The sequence below is a fragment of the Bos javanicus genome, chromosome 4 (genome assembly GCF_032452875.1).
Source record: "Bos javanicus breed banteng chromosome 4, ARS-OSU_banteng_1.0, whole genome shotgun sequence".
In the NCBI taxonomy this organism is placed as follows: domain Eukaryota; kingdom Metazoa; phylum Chordata; class Mammalia; order Artiodactyla; family Bovidae; genus Bos; species Bos javanicus.
Window position 1 is genome coordinate 97,619,380 of NC_083871.1, and position 26,100 is coordinate 97,645,479.

Below are 26,100 nucleotides of genomic sequence, written 5' to 3' on the forward strand. Positions count from 1 at the left end.
TGACTGTCATACACTGGGCTTAAAGCTTAATACTCTGATGTTATCTGATGATGGGAGAAGATATTTCAAATTGAGGCTTTTCTAGAAGATTCAAGATTCACTCTACTTGGGTCTCTGTCCCTTCTTCCTGCTTCTCTATTCTATTCCTCAGCCTTCTATGTGCACCAGATATGGGCAAGGCAAGAATTTGCCATCAGAGGGGGAAAGGCCAATGGAAACCACGATTTTATCTGAGAACAGAGGGCAAAGTAGAACATTTCTTCTGTAGAGTAGAACATTGCTCAAATAATATGAGTTCCTGGGAGGTGCTGGACAGTGTGTTCTAGGCAGTATCATAATCAGGCTAGCCTGTTGTGAAGGAATTCTACTCTTTATACTTAGGAATTTAAAAACTTATTTAGAAAGAAGATAAGCAAATTTAAAGAGAAATAATAGCTTACTTAGTATGGAGTCCCTCAGATGTACTTTACATTTTTCAAGAAATTGATGTCTTCTACTTACGTTTTTTATATTCTTTGGATTTTCTAAATAACACTGATTTTAATTACACATTCATTTCAGTTCAGTTGCTCAGTCATGTCCGATTCTTTGTGACCCCATGGACTGCAGCACGCTATGCTTTCTTGTCCTTCACCAACTCCCAGAGCTTGCTTAAACTCACGTTCATTGAGTCAGTGATGCTATCCAGCCACCTCATCCTCTGTCATCCCCTTCTCCTCCTGCCCTCAGTCTTTCCCAGCATCAGGGTCTTTTCAAATGAGTCAGTTCTTCGCATCAGGTGCCCATAATATTGGAGTTTCAGCTTCAGTGTCAGTCCTTCCAATAAATATTCAGGACTGAGTTCCTTTAGGATGGACTGGTTGGATCTCCTTGCAGTCCAAGGGACTCTTTGAGAATCTTCAACACCATGGTTCAAAAGCATCAATTCTTTGGTGCTCAGCTTTCTTTATAGTCCAATTCTCACATCCATACGTGACTACTGGAAAGACCATAGCTTTGACTAGATGGATCTTTGTTGGCAAAGTAATGTCTCTGCTTTTTAATATGCTGTCTTGGTCATAACTTTTCTTTCAAGGAGCAAGTGTCTTTTAATTTCATGGCTGCAGTCACCATCTACAGTGATTTTGGAGCCCAAGAAAATGAAAGTCTGTCACCATATCCATTGTTTCTCCATCTATTTGCCATGAAGTGATGGGACCAGATGCCATGATTTTCGTTTTCTGAATGTTGAGTTTTAAGCTAACTTCTTCATTCTGCTCTTTCACTTTCATCAAGAGGCTCTTTAGTTCTTCACTTTCTGTGAAAAGTGTGGTGTCATCTGCATATCTGAGGTTATTGATATTTCTCCCAGCAATCTTGATTCCAGCTTGTGCTTCATCCAGCCCAGCATTTCTCATGAGGTACTCTGCATATAAGTTAAATAAGCAGGGTGATAATATACAGCCTTGACGTACTCCTTTCCCGATTTGGAATTTCAAAAATTAATTCTCTGGTAAGCTTCATTCTGTAGTGCAATTGGTAAAGAAAGCATTTTCTACCCCTCTTCTGCCATGGAGTATGTCAAAGCACATGTTTGGAAAAGCATGGATTTTGGAGTTGAGAAGACTTGACTTTGAATTTCTGTTCTGTAAATGCTGGGTCAGCCAAAAATTTCTTTCGTTTTTTCATAAGATGTTATGGGAAAATCCAAATGAACTTTTTGGCCAATCCAGTAATACCTGTCTTACAGGCTAGCTCTCGTTAGATGAGGTTATATGGTTAGAGTTTGTTAGAATAGTGCCAGTCAGCACCATTCCATGCGTACATTGTGTATGAATACATAAGTTTATTTGTTCTTGGTTCCTTTCTCAACTTTCATGTTCATTGATCTCTCATACTGTGGTCCAGAGAAGCTGGGAATGGTTCCAGATTGAACTGTGCTTGTCTTTTTTCTTTGCCTGGATCCTGGATTTTCCTGAAGGCCTTTTGCCTCTTTACTAATGAACACTCCAGAATTCTGATTTGCTATTTACCCAGTTGCTGCAAGTCCCTGGATGAAAACACTGAACTTTCATGGGGAAACAGCACAACTATAATATATACTGGAAACAAAAGGAAGAGGGCATGGATCAATAACTTTTCTGCAGTTCTCATTACAGTCCCCTTAAAAGCAATGCATCTTTCCTAGGATTTTGATCTCTTCTGCTTCCCTTCCCTCAACCCCTTCCAAAATTCACAAGTGGAAATTACAGCAATAGAAGTGGAAATTTAGCATACTGCCCCAGGAAATAATAAATGTTTCTCTGTGAAGAATGAGTCAGCAGGAGGGTTTTTTCCCTTTAAGTTTCGTGTTTTGTCAGTATTTTAGAGGCTTTTGTAGGCAGGATATATTGGACACTGGCTTGCGAACAAGCTGTTTGTCTTGGTTTCATGCCTATAACATGATTTCCATTTTACAAAGTCTACAAACCTGAAATTTGGGGCCAAAACTCTTTATTATACAGTAACACAGAGAAAGCAAATATTTTGATTCAACCATTCTTTTTGAAAGTCAAAGACTAAATTCTTGGGTTGGTGTTCCAAATAACTGATAATTTAGAGCAAGTCTGTAGTGGCTATGTGCAAACTAAGGCTATAAAACTCCAAGAATTAATTACCTGGGAAACTTCATTCCAAAGTGATGGCACTGTTGTTTCTAGAGGTCTAGAATTTTAGAAAGGATGTTGGCAGATGGTTCTTGAAGCTTGCATGGTACTTTGTGTTAAACTGTACTGGGAGGTGTCAGTGATACTATTTTAGAGAGAAGCAAAGTCTCAACAGTTTGCATTATTACTATTCTCTTTTACCCGTCAAGGAATCTTATGCTAAAGGGACAAGAGTCTGTTTTCCGTAAAGGAAGATGGAGCAGAGACAAAAGAACCATGAATCCTTCTTCCACAAAATTCTTCTCTCCATTAGTTCCCACTCCCGCTGAGATAACTTGTTCCAGTCATTAGCATATAAATGCTACTCTGAGGCTAGGTGCCAGAATATAACTTTCCCTAGAAGTTTCATTGTTCAGCATCATCATCTTAAATATATTCTGGTTGTGATGCACTGCAGGCCTGTTTTCATTTGTCTTTATGTAAAGCGAATTAATGTTGTGTGCTATTTCTCTAGAAAAGTAGTGGGAACCAGACTAGTGAATTTTCTTTTGCTTTCACTTCCTGCAGAGCCATAATACTTTCACAGCTAATTTTCAAAAATCACCAGGTCCCTCACTTTTTATTTTATTTTATTCTTGACCCCCAATCTATCTATTGTCTATTTATGCTGCTAAGTCGCTTCAGTTGTGTCCGACTCTGTGTGACCCTATAGATGGCAGCCCACCAGGCTCCCCCATCCCTGGGATTCTCCAGGCAAGAATACTGGAGTCGGTTGCCATTTCCTTCTCCAATGCATGAAAGTGAAAAGTGAAAGTGAAGTTGCTCAGTCGTGTCCGACTCTTCGCGACCCCACGGACTGCAGCCCACCAGGCTCCTCTGTCCATGGGATTTTCCACACAAGAGTACTGGAGTGGGGTGCCATTGCCTTCTCCGATTGTCTATTTATAGGAGAAATATTTTGTCTTTTGATCCATTTTGTAGTGTCTTAAAACCTCTGTTTACTATGAAAGGAAAATATTCAACTACTGTTGTCACCAACTTGATAGACATTAGGAGAACATGTGCTTTAAAATCTCCCAGACCTACCTGCTACCCATAATTTCCTCAGAAAGCCAGGTGGTGTCTTCAGTCTCAGATGGTTGGTGTGGCCTGCAGCCTGTGCAGCTCAGAATCAATTTCTTCAAGTCCCACTGCCTAGTTATTGGTTCTTTTCCAAAATCTAGCTCATGAACATTTCCTGTCATTTTTGTTTCAAAAAAGCTGGAGGAGGTTCTTTATTATTTAGCAAATAAGTCCCTGTTGGTGTAGTGGTAAAGAACCTGCCTGCCAATGCAGAAGACACAGGTTTTACCCCTGGGTCAGAAAGGTTCCCTGGAGAAAGTAATGACAGCCCACTCCAGTATACTTGCGTGGGAAATCCCATGGACAGAGGAGCCTGGTGGGCTACAGTCTATGGGGTCACAAAGACTTGGACACAACTTAGCAGCTAAACAACAGCAAGAAAAGCATGAGGAATACAGGGAAGAAACAAAATCTTCTCACAGCTGTTGTAGCTTGTCAAGAATATGGAAGAGAGAAGAACTGGGAGAAGAGAAGGATTGGCCTGTGTGAAACAACCACTCAACTCATTTGAAAATGATCCTATTTAAAAATGAAAGCAGAATGGGGAGGTGCTGAAGGATCATTCCACCTTGGTAAAACTGCTGGTCTGGCAGGTGGATGCCATGACTGCCAGGGAGACCTTTTCCCCCTTTTGGAAGATCATTCTGCCCTGTACCTTCATCTCTGTTATGAATGAGGGAAGATTAAGTGTCCGATATAAAAAGAGAACACTGCATATTCTGTGCTCACTGTGGTATTGAGGAAAGATTCATGGAAAAATGGGAGCGAAATATGCTTTAATGCTAAAATATTTGTGTTTGGATAGTGAAGTTATGGGTCCCCCTCTCCCAGTTTTGCAGCTGTTAAGTTAATGTGAAAAATAAATACATTGTTTAAGAATTAATTTACAGTGTTACACAGGTTATTTAAATCAAAATAAAGCATTACAGTACTTCTGTGGGGGTCCAGTGGCTAAGACTCTGTGGTCCCAAAGCAGGAGGCCTGGGTTTGATCCCTGGCCAGGAACTAGATCCCACATGCCACAGCTAAGACCTAGCACAGCAAAATAAATAAATAAAAATAAATATTAAAAAAGAAAGAAAGAGATCATTACAAATGGAAATTCTGATTGGAAGTATTAGTGTGGAAAAATACCTGTTTGCAGACCAACTGGATCATGTTCATTAAGTTGCTTTTTGTGATGTGTGTGTGTATGTGTGATTTTCTTGACTATTCCTGGAATGGAAGCTTCGAAAGCAGAATGCTTTTGCCTTGTTCACCACCATATCTCTAGAATGTAGGCATAGTGTCCACCAGACCCATAATAAATATTTTTTGAATGAAAGAATGAATTCTACTTATATTGAATATCTGTCATGGACCAGGAACTGTCTTAAAATATCAAACAAATATGAATGATCCCCATCCTTATGGAGTTTAAAAGTCTAAAGGGGAAGAAGAGCATTAGAGAATTCTTAGATAACTGTATTATTACAAATTGTGTTTAAGTACCATGGAGGAAGAGCAAATGTGCCCTAAGAGCATATAACCATGGGGATGCAATCTGGTCTGGGTAGGTGGGCGTTAGGGTGTATGGTATGAATGTTTTAAATAAGTAAGGCGGCTTTTACTTTTTTATGCCATCTCCATTCATTTGATAGCACCTGCTTCTAGTTACTACTAGTTATTCTAGCTGTGCAGTTACCTTGACATTGACGTATAAGATGTGAGAAGGAGAGCATCCAATTCTTGATGTACCGTTTTCAGTTTTTTCTGCTGGCTGATGAGAGTTTTATGGTTGATTAGATTTTGATCATTATTGCCAAGTGTACTTTTCGTGGCGATAATACCAAGTTTTCAGGTCATCAGTAATGTTTGAGAGGTCCTGTATTCCCTAGTAAACAGATTGTACTATAAACGTTTTTATCTTTGTCAATCTGATCAGTGAAAAATTGTATTTTCAAGATGGTTTCGATTTGTATTTTTTAGAGAAAATTTGAGATTAAACTTCCTATTTGTGTAATAAATTTTTTTGTTATGATATTTGTGTTATATCTGGATATATTACTTCAAAATAATCTGGATTGAAGGTGATTGTAGTGATAGCTAAAATAATATTAGTGTTAAATGATAATTGTTGAATCAGGGTGCAGGATAGGTGCAGGATGGTTCATTATCCTTTCCTAAAAGTAGACTTATTTAAATGTTGAAATTTTCAGTAATACAGTGGTCAAATAGTGTTTTATTTCCTTTTCAGTGAACACCCATTTTTCCATTATGTTTGTCTTATTGATTTGAAGGAACTCTTTATATATCAAGAAAATTAGTTCTTTGAAATTTATATTGTAATTTCCCACCAGCTGCATTCTGTTTTGACTTTATGATGTCTGATCATGTATACATTGTTTTTATTTTTATGAGGTTGTATTTATTAATATTTTAAAGGGTCTGGATTTTGTGTCAGAACTTAGGTCTTCTTCACTCATAGATTATAAATAAAATTTTCCAAACTTTCTTCTAGTACAATCTTAGTATTTATGATTTTGAGAGATTTGGTATCTGAAGGAGTGGCCCATGCTACTTTTAAACATCTGTAGCATGTATTACATTGTATTGTAATCAACTGTATACCCTTTTCATTTCTGCCCCCTAAGTATCTGTCATGTAATGGATTGTCTGTGTGAGATGATGCTGGCTAAATAATTGTAACATATACTTATCTGCTTTATAGTCATGTTTTTCTTCATAGTTGGTATTTGCCTCATTTCCTAAAACTTTTTTTCCCTCTTGATTTCTCAGTCTACACAGGATATAGATTTGTGGAGATACACTGAATTATTGTTCTAAAAGTTGGAAAAATGTACTTCCAAATATTTTAAAAATTCAGAGTCCAGAACTTGAAGGCATACTGTTTTAATAGGCCAGTCTTACAAAGTGGTTTTATCTCTGAGATATCTAAAGGCTCCAGTCCCAAGGTTAGTTTTATGGTACAAATACAGTGCTCGTGGAAAGAGAAACGAAATATTTCTCACGATTTCTTTATATCTGTGGCTAGAGTCAGGCATGTATTTTTCAAGTAAGAGCATTTCCTTTCATCTCTTCTTTTTCTATTAGTTACTCTTCTAAATATCTGAAATATAGGATTTGGTGAAATTGGCCATCTTATTTTACAGGAAAATCGTTTAAGAGCAGCTTTGAAGCAAGGTCAAGCGTTTGTCCTGGTGGCTTCTTGTAGCCATTCCCAGGCGCTGTATGTAGCACTTGGACATGCTTGACATCAGGGCGGGCTTCGATGTAATTTGGATGAGTGGTTAATTCAAATGCAAGCAAGCGGGAAGCGAGTACATTTAACTTCATTGATTATGATTCCATTTGATTAAATCTCTACTTCTGATTACACTTATCAGTGAGAATATGCTCTAAATACACCCAAACTATTGAACACTGAAAGGTGTGACTAAGATGACCAGAGACATACAGAAAAATATCCCACTATTCCTCAACTGGAATGTAATCACCTGCAGCCTAACTGAAATATTTTTAGGACAAATGAAAGGAACTGCTTCTTTACCTCTGGGACTTATTACACTGTTTGTTAACTGAAACATCCAGCTTATTACCATGAAAGGTAGTACTGGTCCCAAATCTGCATGCTTTCTTGTAAGACTTAAGTTCATTGATGAGATCTTCTTGACATATCAGGTGAATTAATAACATTACCCATGTTATGGGTATGTTTATAGCTCTTTGGTAAACGTGCAGTTGGACAGCTGTCTTTCTGATTTTATGTTGTCCTTTGGAGAAAGGGTGCTTGGCTGAATGGGCCAGAGGTCTTACTCAGTGTTGAACATTTCTCAAATCTTTGTTTTGCATTTGTCAGGGTAAAAGCAAAACATTTGCTTTTGATTTCTCTTGTTTTGCATACTATAGGAAGTTCAATTAGAGATTGGGCCAGTTTAAGGAAACAATGAATAAAATGTACATTTCAGATTATTGCTAATACTACTTAGGTGTCAGCTTTCATGCTGCATCAAGGCCACTTCTCTATTTGGCGAATGGTAGGAGCTGCCTTAGATCTTGTCATTCTCTTCATGCTTGTTGGTGTCATAATATAGACATACTCCACACTTAAACTGGCGCTGACTCTTTCTTGTAGCAAAAACACACAAAAACAGACTTGGGTCAAATGAAATTCTTCCCTTGGTGATGTTTAGGAGTGAGGTCACATATGATTAAAGTACCTTCGTGTGTATCTTAGGCTTTATTTCGTGTTTTCTGGGCTCCTCCAGCTCCTGGTCCATGTTCTCATTATGTTCTCTAATCAGACTGAGGTGTAAGTTTGTAAGACGAGGGTTCACTTTGTGTTTGAAGCCTGACTTAGGGCTGGGCACATACCAAATGCCCAGGAAGTTTAATGAATGAATAGGTAAGAAAAATGCAAAAAAGATACTTTTAAAATAAGAGTAAGCAATTTTTCTATTAAAAAAAATTCTCAGCAGTACACACAGTGGGGTCTAAGGATCAGCAATACCACTGTCACTTGAGATTTAGAAATGCAAATTCTCCCCATGGTGGAGAAGTGATTAAATTGGAATCCCTCAGTGCAGGGCCCACAGGAGCCTCTACTTTAGATGATTGTACGTATGCTAAAATTTGAGAACACTCTTTATAACATCAGAGACATCATGGAGTTCTGCAGTTTTGTAACATTTATGCTTTGCAGAGCAGCCTGCCATCTGGCGCCTCACCTGAGTGAGGCTCACTGTTGGCCTCATCACAGGCAGGGGCATTATTATTAATCTCAGATTTGCCCAAGCAAATGTGAGAGCTGCAATGACTTGACAGTTCACAAAGCTGGTTGGTGGTGGTGGATTTCAGAGGAGAAGTTGCCTCTTATCTGCCATGGAAGTTTGCTTTCTGGCGTCCATAAGGATGGTGGTCCTAGCTTGTTTCCTGGGCCTGATTTTGTCCTTCCTCAGAAGAATGGTATTCATGGCCACACATCCCTTCTCTGACCCATGCTCCCTGCAATGATCAGTGGCAGCCCTCTCAGCAACAGCCGGACTCCTTAAGAAGTGTGATCAGCGGCCACAGAGTAAATGAGTTTTAATTGACTTGAGATGCAGACTGATAACTTAGGTACCTAGACAGTTCCCCTAGAAACCTTGTACATTGTTGTACTAAAGACTAATATACAACTAAGTGATAAGAATAGACACTTAAAATCATAACTTCTCTTGTATTTAAGTGGATTTGTGGATAATTTTTCCAATGTTCCGTTACGACAGTATATTATTTTTCAAATGGATGAAGGGCTTTTCTTCTCCTAGCTTTGTTGAGATGTAATTGACAGATAGCATTGTGTGGGTTTAAGGTGTACAACATACTGATTTAACTCACTTAAATATTTCACAATGGTCACCACCATTGGCTAACATGTGCATCACCTCACATAATTACCATTTCTTTTTTGGTGGTGATAACATTTAAGATCGACTCCCTTAGCAACTTTCAAGTATATAATACAGTATTAACTATACACTATGCTTTACCTTAGCTCCTCAGATCTTATTCATCTTATAACTCAAAGTTTATACTCCTTGACCACTATCTCCCCTTTAACCTCCTTGGTCTATTCCTTTGACTTTGGCTTTTATAGTTTCCACATATGAGTGAACACATACAGTGTTTGTCTTTCTCTGTCTGACTTATTTTACTTAGCCTAACACTGGGGTCTCACAGAGTCGGACACGACTGAAGCGACTTAGCAGCAGCAGCAGCAATACCCTCAAGGTCCACTTCATATTGTCACAAATGACGGGATGTTCTTTCTCATGGCTGAATAATATTCCACTGTATTTCATCTGTTCACTGATTGATGGGCACTTAGGCTGTTTCCGCATCTGGTCTGTTGTGAATAATGCTGCATGAACATGGGAGTGCAGATATTTCTTTGATAGTCTGTTTTCATTTCTTTGGGATATATATGCAGAAGTTGGATTGCTGGGTTATGTGGCAGTTCTACTTTTAATTTTTTGAGGAACCTCCATATTATTTTTCACAGTGGTGCATCAGTTTACCTTTCCACCCAACAGTGCACAAGGGTTTCCCTTTAATCCACATTTTCCCCCACACTTGTCATCTCTTTTTAAAATTATATTTTTAGAGTGTAATTGCTTTACAGTGTTAATTTCTACTGTACTGTATCCATATGTCCCCCTCCCCTTGAACCTCGTTCGTCCCACCATCCTGTCTCTCGTCTTGTTGATGATAGCCCTTCTGTCAGGTGTGAGGTGATCTTGTAGGTTCGATTTGCATTTCCCTGGTGGTTAGTGAGGTAGAGCACCATTTTGTGTACCTTTTGGCCATTTGTATGTCTTCTTTGGAAATACGTCTTCTTCAGTTTCTCTGCCCATTAATCGGATTGTGTTTTGTGTTATTGAATTGTGTGTTCTTTATATATTGGATATTAACCCTTTATCAGATATATGGTTTGCAAATATTTTCTCCCACTCATAAGTTGCTTTTCATTCTGTTCATGGCTCCCTTTGTTGGGCAAAACCTTTTACTTTTATGTTCTACTTGTTTATTTTGCTTTTGGTGTGAAATCCAAAGAGTCATTGCTGAGACTAATGTTGAGGCTATTATCCCTGTGTTTTCATGTAAGTTACATGGTTTCAGTTCTAGGTTCAAGTCTGTGGTTCATTTTGAGTTGATTTTTGTGTGTGTTGGTGTTGAGAGAGTGGTTCAGTTTCATTCTCTTGCACGTGACTGTTAGTTTTCTCATCCCCTTTTGTTGAGGAGACTGTCCTGGCAAAGGCTTAAAGTATGATACTAACACTTTAATTCAGAGAAAGAGGGCCTGGGTTTATTTTCTAGTTTCAGTCACTAATTTGCCACACATTAGAAGTTCATTCGAGGTCATCTAAGAATTCAGAGACTGATCATGAGAGGCTGACTTGACAAGTAGGGAAATGACACAGAAAGGAAATTACTAGAGCCAGGACCCAGTTCTTTTCATTTTCAGTGTGTTCCATTCTATATTGCTAATAGTTTTTTCCCTATTCTTTTCATAGCACAGATGGGAATTAGTCAGCACTCCTTAAATAGTAACTTCTTCTTATGTGAAGATTGTTGTTAAGTGGTGAAACTAATTTTCATCCCTTAGAAGTAGATATTAGATAACCTTGAAGATTAAATGGCATCTATGTCCTGTTTGAAATGAAAAATACTAGTTCAGCCAAGCTTATTATGAAAATGTGTATGTGATATCTCATAGGAATGTAAATCTAAGACCGCTTTGATATGACATAATTGATGATCAGTTTCTTTTAATTTTTCATAGAAAACCTAAGCTCAGAGGTTAGTATTTTCTTGTCTTTTAGAACATGGAGGTAGGGAAATAAGTATTCTGTGGTCTTTGCCTTTGTCTGTCCATGGGAAATGCAGAACCTGATACTAAGGTCTCAGCAGATAAGTAGCAGAACAAAACTGATTTTCTACCTTGTGTGTGTGTCTTTGCTTCGTGACCAAGTAAGGCAGCTTCTTGGCTCCTAAAATGGGTTTTCCAGCCAAATGACTAATTCAGGGTTCCTTGGATGTTAAATTTAGATTCAGATAGTCAAATCTCACCTTAAATATTGAACATTTTTCACAGTTTGAGGATATAGCTTTATACCATAGACATTTCTTGCCATGTGCAACTGTGACTATTTTTTGACATTTTCTTCTTAATCCTCTGCCTGTTTTCATAGTGGCATTCCAACATGAGATGCATAGGGACAGCTCTGGGTAGGAAGTTAGTAGGATACCTAAGAGAACAGGTTAACATTTTGCTTGCCTCTGTAAGCAGGCTATTTTCAAAACCTGCCAGGTAATTGGAAGGATGTTTAAAGAACAAGTACTTGCTTCACCTGACTCTTCCCTGTTTTTTTTTTTTTTTTTAAACACAAGATATATTTTATTACATAATTTTTCAAGTTAGCTGTGGATGCATATATCTTTCATCTTGTAACTACATTTCTTTTGGTTCTCGCGTTCAGGTTGATAAGGCTGTCTTTTGAGAAGAGAATTTCATGTGAAATGTTTTTTGTTGTGGGGTGCTGAAGCCAGGAGATTGTAATATCTAATATGTATTTCCTCATCACTTGTTATCTGCAGTCGGGTCTCCATCTCTCTCATCTGCTAGAGCTCATTTTTTCATTCATTGATTCAACAAATATTTATTGCCTGTCATACGCTTACTCTTATGACAAATACTGGAATACAGTGATAAATCAGGCAGTTCTTAACCTCATTGAGTTTACAGTTTAGAGAAGAGGAGGTGAAGACTAAGGGAAAGACAGCTCCTCTAAGGGCTGTTTCAGCAATCCAGGGAAGAGAAAATAAAGCCTGTATGAGCAGAGCAACAGTGGCAATGGGCTGAAGCCCATTCTAGAGACAGTAAAGAGGTAGAAATAAAAGAAGTTGGTAATTATTTGGCTTTGAGGAAGAGAGGGAGGGAAGGATGATTTGCTGGGATCAAGTGACTCCCATTCACTGACTTAGGTAAGTGGAAAAGCAGGTTTGGGGAGGAGAATGATGAGTTTTATTTAAGAGATGTTGGGTTTGAGGTCGACAGCTCAGGAGAGCCATCTGGACAGAAGATACGTTTGGGAGATTAGGGAGTGGATGTTTGAGGACACAGTGGTGAATGAGCTCACCTAGAGCGAGTGTGAGGATTGAGCAGCATTGACAGCACTTAAGGAGCAGGCTGGGAAAGAGGTTCCTGATAAGGCATCACTAGAGAGGCAGAAGCAGAGTGAAAGAGTCGGAGGAATGGAGTCTGTGATTTGCTGGGAGCAGGTGATAGCCTTGCTGGAACATTTGCTGGAAGTCAGCGTTTCAAGGAGGAGAGCATGGTCAATAGAAGCAAGTGCTGCACCGTCTTGAATAAGGACTGAAGAGGGTCTTTCCTTTTCTTTCCTTTCTCTCTCCCTTTTTCTCTATTAGTATAGTTGACTTACAGTGTTGTGTTAGTCTCAGGTGTGCAGCAAAGTACTTCAATTATACATATACATCTGTTCTTCAGATTCTTTTCCCTCACAGGTTATTACAAAGCATAGTATGCTGTTTACTCTGTGCTATAAAGTAGGTAATTGTTGGTTATCTGTTTTACGTGGAGTAATGTACGTATCTTACATTGAGCAAAATGCTGATTTGAGACTTCTGTGAGAATTAATAGCATGCCAGAGGTAAAAACTGGTTGGCAGTGAGAAGGTAGAGGAATTATGGGCAGTTTCATTGACTCTTGGCAGCCTTGGTTTCCCTAGCATTGTACGGTACTCATAACTCTTCTGCCTCTTTTCTTGAATTTGTTCCTTTTTTTTTTCTAACACCGTTTAAAAGAAACGCTGTCCCAGACTGAACACTTTGTTCTCTGTTTCTGAGCTTTAGTTTTTTGTTTATAACACGGGGACTACAAATGGAGCCTTCCTCATAGAGTTGGCGTGAGGATTGCGCGTGCGCTCTGTGCAGTGCCTGCCTGTTGTCATCGGAGTGGCTGTGTTGGTGTAGTGGTCCCTGTCGTGATCCTTACTGTTGCCATCATTGTCATCGTCTCACTCCTGCCTCACTGGAGATCTTGTCCATCGCGAGAGCGTTAGCTGCGGGCACCATGTAGAAGGAGTCAGCAGGGGGCTTCCCTGGTGGTTCAGATGGTGAAGAATCCCACATGCACACAGGGGCTGTGTTCTTACTTTCTGGCCCAGAAGGGCCATACACGTCACTGTTTTGTCAGTTCTCTCAGTCCATTGTGATCATCTGCTTTTGTTTGGAGGGATTATACAAAAAGGAATGAAGGAATTGGTTCTTATAATGTGAATTTGGGCTTCCCAGGTGTTGCTCGTGGTAAAGAATCTGCTTGCCAACACAGGAGGTGCAAGAGACTCAGGATTGATCTCTGGGTTGGGAAGATCCCCTGGAGAAGGAAACGGCAACCCACTCCAGTATTCTTGCCTGAAAAATCCCATGGACAGAGGAGCCTGGAGCCTGGCTCCATTCCTCCAACTCTTCCACTCTGCTTCTGCCTCTCTGGGGGTGCCTTATCAGGAACCTCTTCCCCAGCCTGCTCCATGGTGTTGCAGAAGAGTCAGACATGACTGAGAGATTGAGCAATGTGGATTAGGACTCTCTTAGTTATCAGTGACAGAACCTGCCTCCGACTAACGTAATTAAAGAAGGGTTCTGTTGGGATGGTACTAGTGTATCTTAGGCAATACAAGCAGGACTTCACTAAGCTGGGGGAAGAACAGAGATGCTGCTGGCCCATGGGGACATCTGAAATATTGCTTGTCTCTCCCTGTTTTCCTGTTCTGGGTGGTAACTGTTAAAGGTACAGAAAGAAGTTTACTGTTGCTCTGAGTTTGCTTTTCAGTATACTTCCACTTTGAGTTTTCTGTTTAATTCTCACTATTTATAATGAAGAAATTCACCTGAGGAAATTTGTGTTTGAGGAGCCTGAGATTTTGGAACAGTCTGATGATATGTTGATCATCCCATGGCTGTTCAGCAGAGAGCTGGTACCAAGTCTAGCTTTCTAATGCCAGTCCTGCATATAGGCATTTATACCACATTGCCATCTCAAGACTTAAGTTTTCTTTCACCAACTGTGATGTTATATTGAATATTATTGCATACTATTTTGTGACTCTGGAAATAACCTGTGTGTGTGTGTGAGAGAGAGAGATTTTCTTCTGACTGGTAGAAATTGTAGTTAATGGGTATTCTTATCTCCATGATTCTTAGGCTTATTCCTGTCTGAGGCCTTTTCTTAACTCAGTTCGGTTTAAGGACTGTCTGCTAGTTTAATGACTCTGCCTGCTCTTTTGTCTTTTGGATCAGTGGTGAAAACCTTGAGCCTAACAGGATTTAAGCAGCTGAGCTAGCTGCAGTGTCTTATTTTATTTCTTCTTTAGTTAATATTTTGTGGGGTGGGGAGAGTGGAGTGGAGAATGACATTCATAGGGCTTTGTGTGGGGGTTATCCTGAGTGTGTCTGCCGCTAAAGGCAAACACTTGTTTTCTCTGTGCTGTGAGGGCAGTCAGCGAATGTATACAAATATTAACAACATATTTCCATTTATTTCTGGTAGCTTTAAATTGGACCAGACCAGTGCAGTGTATGTTCTGTTTATGTGAGTGATGCCTGGTCTCTCTCTGCTGCATTGAGGGAGAGTCATCTTGCTTTTTCATTTTCTTTTTTAGGCAGGCATGTGCTGGTGAGGAATGGTGGGCCTTGGCAAAGTGTGGGGCTGACTTGGATTCTTCTTTGTTATTGGCCATTCACTCCTCGTCCTGATGCTGAGTTCAGCATCCACTGCTCCCCTGGAGCCCTTTCTCCAAGGTCACCAGGACCTGTGAGTGTTATGTTTCTGTCTTGACCTCCACCGGCCACCATGTGGCCTTGCCTCTGTTGCTCTTCTCTTGTCCTTTGTCTCCTACAGTTTTCCTTCCTGTCTTCTTTTCTTCCTCCCTCCTTGCTTCCTAACCATCTTTTCACAGCTACTATTTCAGGAAGTATTGATGCTGGGTCTGGCTTGCTTTTCTTACTCTGCATATTATCCCTGAGTAATCTCATTCCCTCAAATATTTATCACTTTGTAAATTTCCAGTATCAGTCTGTCTCCTGAGCTCCTGACTTGCATATGCAAGTACCAGTGCATAACACCTTAAACTTAACATCTTCAGATCTAAACCCAGAAGGAGTCCTTCAGGAATTTCTGTCTTCACTTTAATTCATTCTCATTCTCTTTCCCTACTACCCGCAACCCCCCCCCCCCCCCGCTTTGCTCTCCCCACTCTCTCTCTGTCTTTTTATCAGAAAAGGTAACCATTGTCTTCAGAGTTGCTCAACTCCAACAAAGGGATCCTGAACCCCCCTCCCTCTTTAATTATGGTACCATTGCCTCCACTAATTCTGTCCACTTTCTAACGTGATCCATCCTTCAGTCGTGTGAGGCTCCTGGAACAGCTATTAATTAATACTTTGGTTTTTCAGATGGGAACACTTGGTGAAGTTGACAGATTTTCTCGTAATTACAGGGTTGGGAATTTTCAATGTTGGGAAAGAATGTGCATCTTTTTCTTCTTTTCAGGTTATTTATATGAGAAAGGGGAAAACAAAACAAAACAACTGAACCAGAAGAGGAAAGCTAATGTCCTCCTGGTAATGAGAGTCCACAGGAATCAGTATTAATGATACTTCAGTTTTTGAGACATCAGATTCCTTTTTTCACTGTTGTATGTATTTTTGCTTCACCACAGGGGAGGGATTGAGACCTCAGTGTCCTAACTCAGAGCCACAGCTGATGATTAAAAAAAAAAAAAGATCTATTGAGATATAGTTCACATACTACACAAATCACACCTTGAAACGTGGTTTTTAGTATATTCACAGGATGGGAAACCATCACTGCCATGTAGTTCCAGAACATTTTTGTCCCCTGCTGCAAAACAAAACCCATATGCTGTGGTGGGCAATTCCCACCTACCTAAGTAACCACTGACATATTTTCCGTCTGTAGACTTTGCCTATTCTGAGTATTTCATATAAATAGAATCACACAATATGTAGTCTTCTGTGACTTTTTTTCACTTAGCATAACATTTTCAAGGTTCATGTTGTCGCATGTATTAGTACTTTATCTCCTTTGATAGCTAAATTATATTCTATTGTATGAATGTACCACTTCTTTTTGGTCCATTTGTCAGTTGATGGCTATTTGGATTATTTCCACTTTTAAGATTTTACTATTATTGTTTTACTAATATTTTAATATTATGAATAATGCTGCAGTCAGCATTTGTGTACATGTTTTTGTACATATGTGTTTTTTGTTTTTCTTGGGTACGTACCTAGGAGTGGAATTTCTGGGTCCATGTGGTAGTTCGGTGTTTAATCTTTTGAGGGACCACCGAACTGTTTTCCAAAGCAGTTGCAGCATTGTGCATTCTCACCAGCACTGTTTGAGAGTTCAGATTTCTCTACATCCTTTCCAATGCTTTTTTGCCTGTTTTTTTAATTAAACCATCCGGGTAGCTTGAAATGGTATCTCCTGGTTTTGGTTTGCATTTCTCTGATGGCTAAGATGTTGAGCATCTTCTGTTTGCTTATTGTCCAGTCATATATCTTCCTTGGAGAACTGTTTAATATATTCAAATCCTTTGTCCAGTTTAAAATTTGGTTGTCTTTTTGATACTAGTTATAAGAAATCTTGAGATGTTTTAGATACAAATCCTTTATCAGGTAAATTATTTGCAAATATTTTTCTCCCGTTTCTTGAGTTGCCATTTCACTTTCTGGATGATATCACTTGCAGCATAAAAGTTTTAAATTTTACTGTCTGAGCTGCAGATTTTATTGGTATATTCAAGATTGTTCTGTGGGGAGGCAGAGGAAGGTTTTCCTGTCTTGGAAATTGGTGGATGTTTCAAAGTAGGCAGAGTGGCAGGTAGAATCTCTCCACTTCTGGCCTGGCTCTTTTCCCTCTTTTCTTCCCCATGTAGCCTCTCTTATGACTTTTGATGGTCACACTGCAACAGATCTATCTTGGTCTTGATCCTCCAGGTGCAGTGGCCCTGTCTCAGCATTTTAAACAGAGATTGCTATTTCCGTAATGTTATGATGCCATGGATCTCATTTTACACCTCAATTCCTCCTTAGGTCTCTTTTCTAAACAGAGCACTGCCCCTCATTGCCGAGTTGCTCTTGTCCTGAGTAGTAGCCAAGGTGTGTGCAGTCATGGAGTCTGGTGGCCCTGGAGTTAACTAGCAACAGCCCCTCCCGTTGGAGGAGCCACCTCTCTTCCAGTGTGTTTTATCTCGGGTTTGTTAGGCCTGTACCTAGAACTTCATGCCATTGGGAAGTTGGGCACGAATTTGTCTCATGCTTTTGAATGTCATGAATCAATATTTCATTTCATTTCATTTCATTTCAATCAGTATCATTTCAACAGAAACAGACTCAGATTTGGAAAACAAATCCCCTTATGGTTACCAAAGGGGAAAGATGAGGGGGAGGGATAAATTAAGAGATTGGGATTAATGTATACCCAATACTATATATAAAATAGTCAACAAGGACCTACTGTATAGCACAGGGAACTCTACTCAGTATTCTGTAATAACCTATATGGGAAAAGAATCCAATAAAGAATAGATAGTTGTTTATAACTAAATCACTTTGCTATATACCTGAAACTAACAAAATATTACAAGTCACCCATGCTGTGCTGTACCAAGTCGTCTGTCATGTCCGGCTCTTTGTGACCCCATAAAAAATCATTTCGAGAATGTTGGGGTATAGCATAGTGTTACTAGATTTTAGTTTTGTCAAGTAAGGACATTTGGGAGTGTAGCTGCTGTCACGGAAATAAGATTTTTCGTATCAAGAGAATACCAAAAGGATAAAAGTAAATACATTTACTTTTGTAAAACATCAGCGTATGGTCTTACTTTTCTCTCTACCACTGAAAAATGCACTGTGGTCTGTGGACTGACATTTGGGAACCACACTTTACACACTCAACATAAATCTTTATTTGAAAAGTAGAACCTTAGCTTAATCAGGTATATTCTCTGTATGATGCCAGATACCATTCTTATCCAGATTATTTACCTACACTGAAGTTAACTATTTCAGTTGTTAAGTTAGATATATCTTCCTGTCTGTTGTACTGCTCTCTTCTGTTATGTGAGTAGATGTCATATAACAGAGGTGAATATCAAGAATTATTTTAGGTAAATGTGAGTATAAGTGTGAATTGACCTTTACAAGATTTAAAAAAAATCCTCATTCAAAGGTAAAATGGGTCCTGTTTACAAATACAGTGTATAATTCTAAATTATATATGTATATTCCAGACTCGGAAGCCTACATAAATTTTTATTGATTCTGTCTTGTCTAAATTAAAATGTCAAAGAGATATTAGGGTTTTATCATAAGATGGTTACTGGCTGTCACGTTAGCACATTAATTATAGTAATTGGGCAGTAAAGAAGCCATAGGAATAGATAATATGCTATACGTTTTGATGAGATTGTAGTTATAGCCTCTTATTTATGGTAATAAAATCTTGTTAATTGACATTGCCAACAAGCTCTTTTGCTTTCCTTTTCTACTTTCCAGGTTGGTTCATAAGTCTCCATAGGAACTATGAACTGAGAGCCACAGATTATACAATAAAAGTCACATTCCAAGATTGTCTGTACTCGTTCATGGTATACACATGAAATTCATTTAGCAGATATTTGCTGATCATTCTTCTGAGTGCTCCAGTGTATACAATGATGTACAAAGCAGTGTCTGCTCTAAAAGACTAGTAATGGGGAAGGGAGGTGAAATGTCTGTATAGAAATAAGTGACCCACATTGATTGAGTCACATAGTCAGCCGCATGTGATACGTTCCTTAAAAGTGGGATATACTACCATTCAAGTCCAGAAAAGGAAAGAATGATTCCACGCATGGGTGATCAGTGATGCTGTAAGGCTCGAGATGGGGGAATTACTCTGCATCCATGATATAAACTCTGAGCCATCTCTGCATATACATCTGTGTTGTAAAAGTACAGTGAGAGGTAGATGGCTGGATGCACTGACATGGACATCAGCTTTTGTTCTAGGCTCAGCTGCCTTGCACCTCATTTTGTGCCCTTGAGTGTATAAAATTGATGTAATAATATGTGTCCAGCATCTCTCACTATGAAAAATGAGATAATGCGGAGGCCTTAAGCTGCTCCCTGTGGTGAAAGTCAGATTGCTTGGCAGGTGTGTGTGTGTTTTTTTTTTTTCTCAGGCAAGTAAGGCCACACATTTGAATGGGAGCAAGCTCAGCTTTCCATGACTAAAAGGATTAGTGTCCTTACCAGAGTGCCCAGTTTATTGCTAGAGAATAGCATACTCTGTGTAACATTTGAACCGTTGTCTGAAAGATTGCCTGAATTCCTTAGAAAAACTTCTTATATGAACATACAGTATAGAGATCACTGAATGATGTTAAAAAGGAAACAGTTGTGTATTAAGCTGCTACTGCTGGTTCATGGCCTTTACAATTCTCTTTAAAATTTTTACACCATGTCCATTTTAAAAAATTGAAGTATAATTGATTTACAACATTAGTTTCAGATGTACAGGAGAGTGACTCAATTCTCTCTATATTTATGTAGAGATTCTCTATATATTTATATATTATTCTCTATATATTTATATGTTATTTTCCATTACAGATTTATCATAAGATATTAAATGTAGTTCCCTGCACTATACAATAAATTCTTAATATCTATTTTATTTATAGTATTTTGTATCCTTGATCCTGTACTACTAATTTATCCCTCCCCCCTCCCTTTCCCATTTGGTAACTATAAGTTTGTCTTCTATATCTGTGATTCTTTTTCTGTTTTGTTTATAGACTCATTTGTATTATTTTTTAGATCTCACGTGTTAACTGATATTGTATACTACTTGTATTTCTCAGTCAGATTTCACCATGTCCATTTTATAACAGAGGAATCTGGGCCTAGATAAAATTTCAGAGGTTACTTTGAAGTGCAGCCTGTTGAAATGCAATGTGCTGTTTAACATGGCCGTGTGCTACTTTAGCTTGATGTTTTTCTTGCAGCCCAGTGTCAATCAGTTGTGTGTGTGTGTATATGTAAATGTTTGTTTTTTTCACTAGGCTACTTCTAGAACTGCTGGAGTTGCTGTTTGACAAGTTTAACGCTGTAGCCACGGCACACTCTGTGGTCCTGGGATACCTGCAGGACACTGTGGTGACTCCACTGAGTCAGCAGGAAGATGTCAAATTGTATGACATGGCCGATGTGTGGGTGAAGATCCAAGATGTTCTGCAGGTAAGGTCCTTTGACAAAGGGTGCCATCTTGATTCAGAATAACAGGTAGGAACATAAAAAAACCAGCCACCTAAAGTATTTCCTTACTCATAGACAGAGTGAGAATGTCGTGTTTCTATTTAAAGGTGATGGTTGCTGATGTTATGGAGTTCTGTCATCTTCAAAATACCTTTAAAACAAAATTTTTTTAGCCAGACTTTAAAATTGGGACATTCTTAATATGTAGCAATCAGGAATCTATAGTATTTGACTTCCTGTTGTAACGTACGTTACTTTGGTGGAATTAGTCATATGTTTATGTAATCAGTATGAAAATGTTCTTAAACACTGTTTTATAAACATACATGTAGCTTAATTTTATGACCATTTTTCATATAGTCAGCTCTTGAATATGTTGGGGTAAAAGACAGGTCAAGAGCTTATATTGAGAGATGAAGATAAACCTGTAAAGTATAAATGTTATCACTTTGGTTTGTTGATGGTCGGAGCAATGATATTAGTGTTTGGTGTGATGCTGCAGAGGTGGTATTTAGAAATTTTATTATATTTTCTCTCCATGCACCAGGAAAATGTATTTGATTTGGTCAGATGAAAATGAGAAATACAATTAAGAGTTAGCAGAAACAAATTTGACATAGCTCAATAGAAGTGACTTGGTTAGACATCATCTACTAATAGGAAAAAGAATAAGTATATACAGGGAATTGAAAAATGTAACTATGTAGAAATGAAATTATTTGCATAGCAAATAGGAGTCTTTGCAGGAAAAAATAAATCATGAATGTAAATTGTATTCATTTTCGAGAGTATAGGCATGCTCTTGGTAGATTGATTGATTCCCGGTTATTCATTCATTAGACAGTTTTTTGGATGTAGTCTGTGCTTTATTGATGGTTCAGTAGAAAGAATATAGATTGCAACTATATTCCTTGAGTTTGTTTTGCTGCTATGTTGATTACCATGGAACCATAGTAGGTGCTTGTTGAATATTTGTGTATTGGATAAAATATGTTTATTTCTCAGAAACTGGTTATTTAATATTTTATGTCTTGGTTTGTTCATCTGTCATGGAAACATAAGCTTTTCAGGTTACATACTTATTTTAAGGATAAGACAGTAGATTTTCTAAAATTAATTTTTATTGATGTATAGTTTTCAAGATAATAGATTTTTAAAGCTGTTTAAAAAATAGAATTAAATTCACCTAGTTCTGTCCATGATGAGGTTACCTCCTACCCAAAGTGACTTGAAAACTGGATGGACTCAGGTAATCAGAATGTTAGTTGAGAGAAGAGAATACATAAGGTCAGTTTCACGTTCATCCCAGCTTCTTCTCTGGGGATGCTTTCCAAACTGTGACGTAGGAAATAGAACAGAGATTAGCAGACTCTAAGCAGATGAAGCAGAGGTCAGGTTTCAGGGATGTGGAAGCAGCTGTAGTTTGTGGATTAGGATACCAAAGGAAAGGGAATTCCAGAGTGAAGGAGCCCCAGAAATCTGAAAAGAGTGCTATTGAGCCTTTGGTCAGAGATGAAGTTTCACACACTCCAGGGCGTGGCAAATAGCTACCATGGGACTGAGCTGAATGGAAATTGCACAAGTTGCCAAATGCTGGGAAGCATTGGAATTCAGACCAGCCAGTGTAAGGAGAACTTGGTGAACATCCTGTGCTTTCAGATGTCCCCAGATAGGTTATGTGTTAGGACTTGGGCTAATCTAACCATATAGTAAGGGATACTATACTTTCACATAATAAAGCTCCAAACCAGGTTTCTACAGTGTTAGCCTATCCACTCGTGAATTAACCGCCTGCCAGAACGAAACTGACTCTAAAGTAACCTAATCCAGATTCTCAATAATGATTCACCACGTTGTCCAGCATGCAATTATTATACTTGAAAAAAAGCCAAAAAATATGACTCATCACCAGAATTTTTAAAATGTGATAAAGATTAATATCTGAAATGAAAAATATACCAGATATATTTAGCCACAGATTGCATGCTGTAGAAGAAAGAATCAGAAAACTTCAAGAAAAATCTATCAAAACCAACCAAAACTAAAGTTCAGGGAGAAAATAGACTGAAGAGAAAAGTGAACAAAGCCATAATGGCCTATGGGACAATATCATGGAATCCAGCATTTGTGTGGCTGCAGATACCGACAGTGGGGAGAGAGACTGGGGCAGTCAGTTATTGGAAGAGACAGTGACCCAAAATTTCTAAATTTGTTGAAAAACATAAACCCACAGATACAAGAAGCTCAACAAATCACAAGGAAGATAAACACAAAGAATACCATACCTAGACATATTATCATCAGGTATCTGAAAAGCAAAGAAAAAATCCGCAAGGTAGCCAGAGGGAGAAAGGACACATTGCCTGTAGGGAAGCAGTGATAAAAAATTTTTTTCACTAACTTCTCATCAGAAATAGTACAAGCCAGACAGAAATCAGTGTATATCATCTTGAAAGGTCAGGAAAATTTACCTCCAGTTTGATACCTAGTCCTATCCTTGACCTTCTGAATAAGAATCACTGTAGATAAGCACTGGATTTTGTGGGGTTGTTGTTTCAGCTCCTAAGGTGATTCATTTGTTTGAGATCCTGTAATTGGGAACTGTTGCTTTGGGCCAGTGGTTCTCAAAGTATGTTTCTTGGACCAGCAGTATCCGTGTTACCTGGGAGCATGTTAAAAATGCAGATTTTTATTCCTACTTCATAGTTACTGAATCAGAAAGTCTAGGGGTGCGGCCGTACATTCTGTGTTTTAATAATCCTTTCAGGTGACCTATATGCACGTCCAAGTTTGAGGACCTTTGTTTTAGGTGATACTGGCCTGTGGTGGATTTTGACTGGCGTGTAGTGAGATGAAGTTGGATTAATAAGGTAGCATTGAAAGGGCTGGGTGTAGCGGCTGGAGACTAAAGCAAGGCTACTATTATATTTTGTATGCTAATAGAGAGTCAGTGGGTTATATTATTTGAGATGTTGTCTTATAGTGGAGTAAACAACAGGCTTTCATGGAGCATGTTAGAGGAGTACAGTGAAGAGAGAAAGATTTGTAAACCTTTAGGAGTCTTTTGGGAACTCTAAAACCATGTAGTTGGCTTTTGCTGCTTCTTCGTATGACAGGTATTTTAGTGATGTTTTAGTGTTTAAGCTATTGGGGCCAACTGTGTGCTCTCATCGTCCGTCGCCCCTTCTCCTGCTCTCGATCTTTCCCAGCATCAGGGTCTTTTCCACTGAGTTGGCTCTTCTCATCAGGTGACCAAAGTATTGGAGCTTAGGGCCAGTTTAGTTTTCTTACACTTGTTGGTGGAATGCTCTTTAGGTTAAGATCATTCCTGGAGAACAGACAAAGTTGAGAACCATGGATGCATGTAGTAAGCATGTACCCACACGAATGAAGGTGACGGGATCATATAAATGGAGTTTCAAGTGTTATAGAGTTCGAATTTCAGTGTTTCTTTGAACAGAAAGTGTTACTTGCTGAAAAATTGAGATGCTGTTTTGTGTATTAAATCTTGGGAAAGAAAACAATTTTTGATCATGTGGAGACTTTGGCAGCCTTTCTGCACTGGAACCTGGGCTGTCCCTGGCAGGCAGAGTCCGCCGTGTAGTTGGAAGGCTCATTTGTCTCAGCGTGTTTGTGTCTGGAGACAGCCCTGCGTGGAGACAAGGCTGTAGCCGTCACAGTAACGGTTCAGCGTCTTCTCCTGGTGTCGGCTCTGTGACCACACACCGTTGAACTCCCTTTTCAATTTTACACTCTTTTTGAAACTGTGATAATAGGAATATGTGTTTTTGTCCCTCTGAGCAGCAGCAGCACCTTCCCAAATGTCACCTGCTTGATGACATGCCTGTCATACCATTGACTGCACATTTTTAAGTGTGTAAGACTGCGGTATACTAGACACACAAAATACTCCAATTCTTGTGGGATTTAACAGAGGAAAGAAGAGGATCACTTTGAACAAACATATCTTTCAGGTGTTTTGATTCCGGAAAAAAAATAACAACAACTCATTTTTTCCCTCATCTCTTTTCAAAACAAAACTGCTTGCTTTGTCATTGTTGGCTTATGTGTGTAAGCAAGCCCTGGATGTACCAGGCCGTGTTGTGCAGATGGAAGCAGGGGGTTGTAATCACACTCTCGAACCAGTGGCGGTGACGCCACAAGACACTTCACTTTACAGCACCCCGATCTCTTTTTCTGGAAATGAACAGAGACAGGACGGGACATCATCTTACTTTCGTTAACTGCCACTGAAATGTTTAAATAGTGATAAAACTACCCTCCTGCAGAGAGAACTTGAAGTTTGCTGTCAGGTGTGAAAATCCACAAATCGTATTGGTACTGACCCATGACCTGGAGGGTTTTTCAAGGGGACAAATGCAATTTCTATTTTGAATCCAAGTCTGAAACTAGGTTATTCTTAGATTTTTATTTCATTTGATATTTTGGTTAGCTGAGGATTCTTCCTTCTATTCCTCTTAGAGGAAAACTAGGTTCCCCTCCCGCCCCCAAGTATTTTAGGCCGGATAACTTGTGAGATTATTCTTGCAGAAATAGTTTCTCTTCATTTCTCAGCCTTTAAAGCTCTTTGATAGCCACTATTTTGAGTGGCATATTAAAGACATGCTGTCAGCCAGGCCATTTAGTCTTCAGAAAGGTGCTGGGATGTTTGTTCTGTCTTGTCAATGGATAGTGTGCTGCTCGATGAATGGAATGCAGTTAACACATGAAAGTTAAAGTAGAAATCTTCCTCTAAATTTAAGTCAGTTTCCATTGCCTAGGACTCTCGGTAGGTTGTTTAATGTTCATTACTGAGAGCAGAAAGTGCTGGGCAGCCAAGGAGACCCTCTGGTTCCCAGTGCATTCGTGGCGGTTGCTCAAGTTCAAGGCTCCGTTACAGCACCGAAGAGTCGCGTGTAGAACTCAGCTGGCCCTGGCCTTCTTTTAAAATGTTTCAGTCAGTGATTTAAATGCCTACCTTGGCTTGGACTTTGACATGTTGACATTCAACTGGAAATCCTATGATATTTTTAGTTGACTCATTTAGTCGAAATGATTTTAGTTCTTGTATTTTGAAAGATTTTGGGTTGAGGGATATGTCTTATTAGGAATTTTACTAAGTGTATGTAAAGAAGTTTTATTTATACCTGTATATGTATACATGTTTTCAGATTGTGAAAATTAAGGATTTCAAGATTCAGTGGATATCAGTCGCTGAATAGAGATTTGGCTTTTCCAATCCTAAAATGCCAGGTATTTTGTTAAGTTCACTAAAATTGGTTTAAGCCCTTGCTTTACCCTATAGGGTCAAAAAAATGATCTCATTTATGTTTTTTGCCAGTGGCTTCAGTTTAGATAACCCGAATGTTCTGAATATCTTAGTAGTCACAGTATTAGTAGTCATTGAACCTTCCTCCCAAACAGAATGACCTGTGGATCCTACATCTACAAAGCCTCTTTTAATAGA

The 26,100-nt window shown here is 38.9% G+C and overlaps 1 protein-coding gene across 6 annotated transcripts in view; it reads left to right on the top strand.

The window, feature by feature from the left end:
• Positions 1-26,100, top strand: part of EXOC4 (exocyst complex component 4) — an 800,870-nt gene that overhangs the window by 87,767 nt on the left and 687,003 nt on the right. For all 6 annotated transcript variants that reach the window (XM_061414741.1, XM_061414739.1, XM_061414742.1 and 3 more), the window contains one exon: positions 20,441-20,615. In XM_061414741.1, the coding sequence (XP_061270725.1) occupies positions 20,441-20,615 (175 nt within the window). The remainder of the gene's footprint in view (positions 1-20,440; positions 20,616-26,100) is intronic.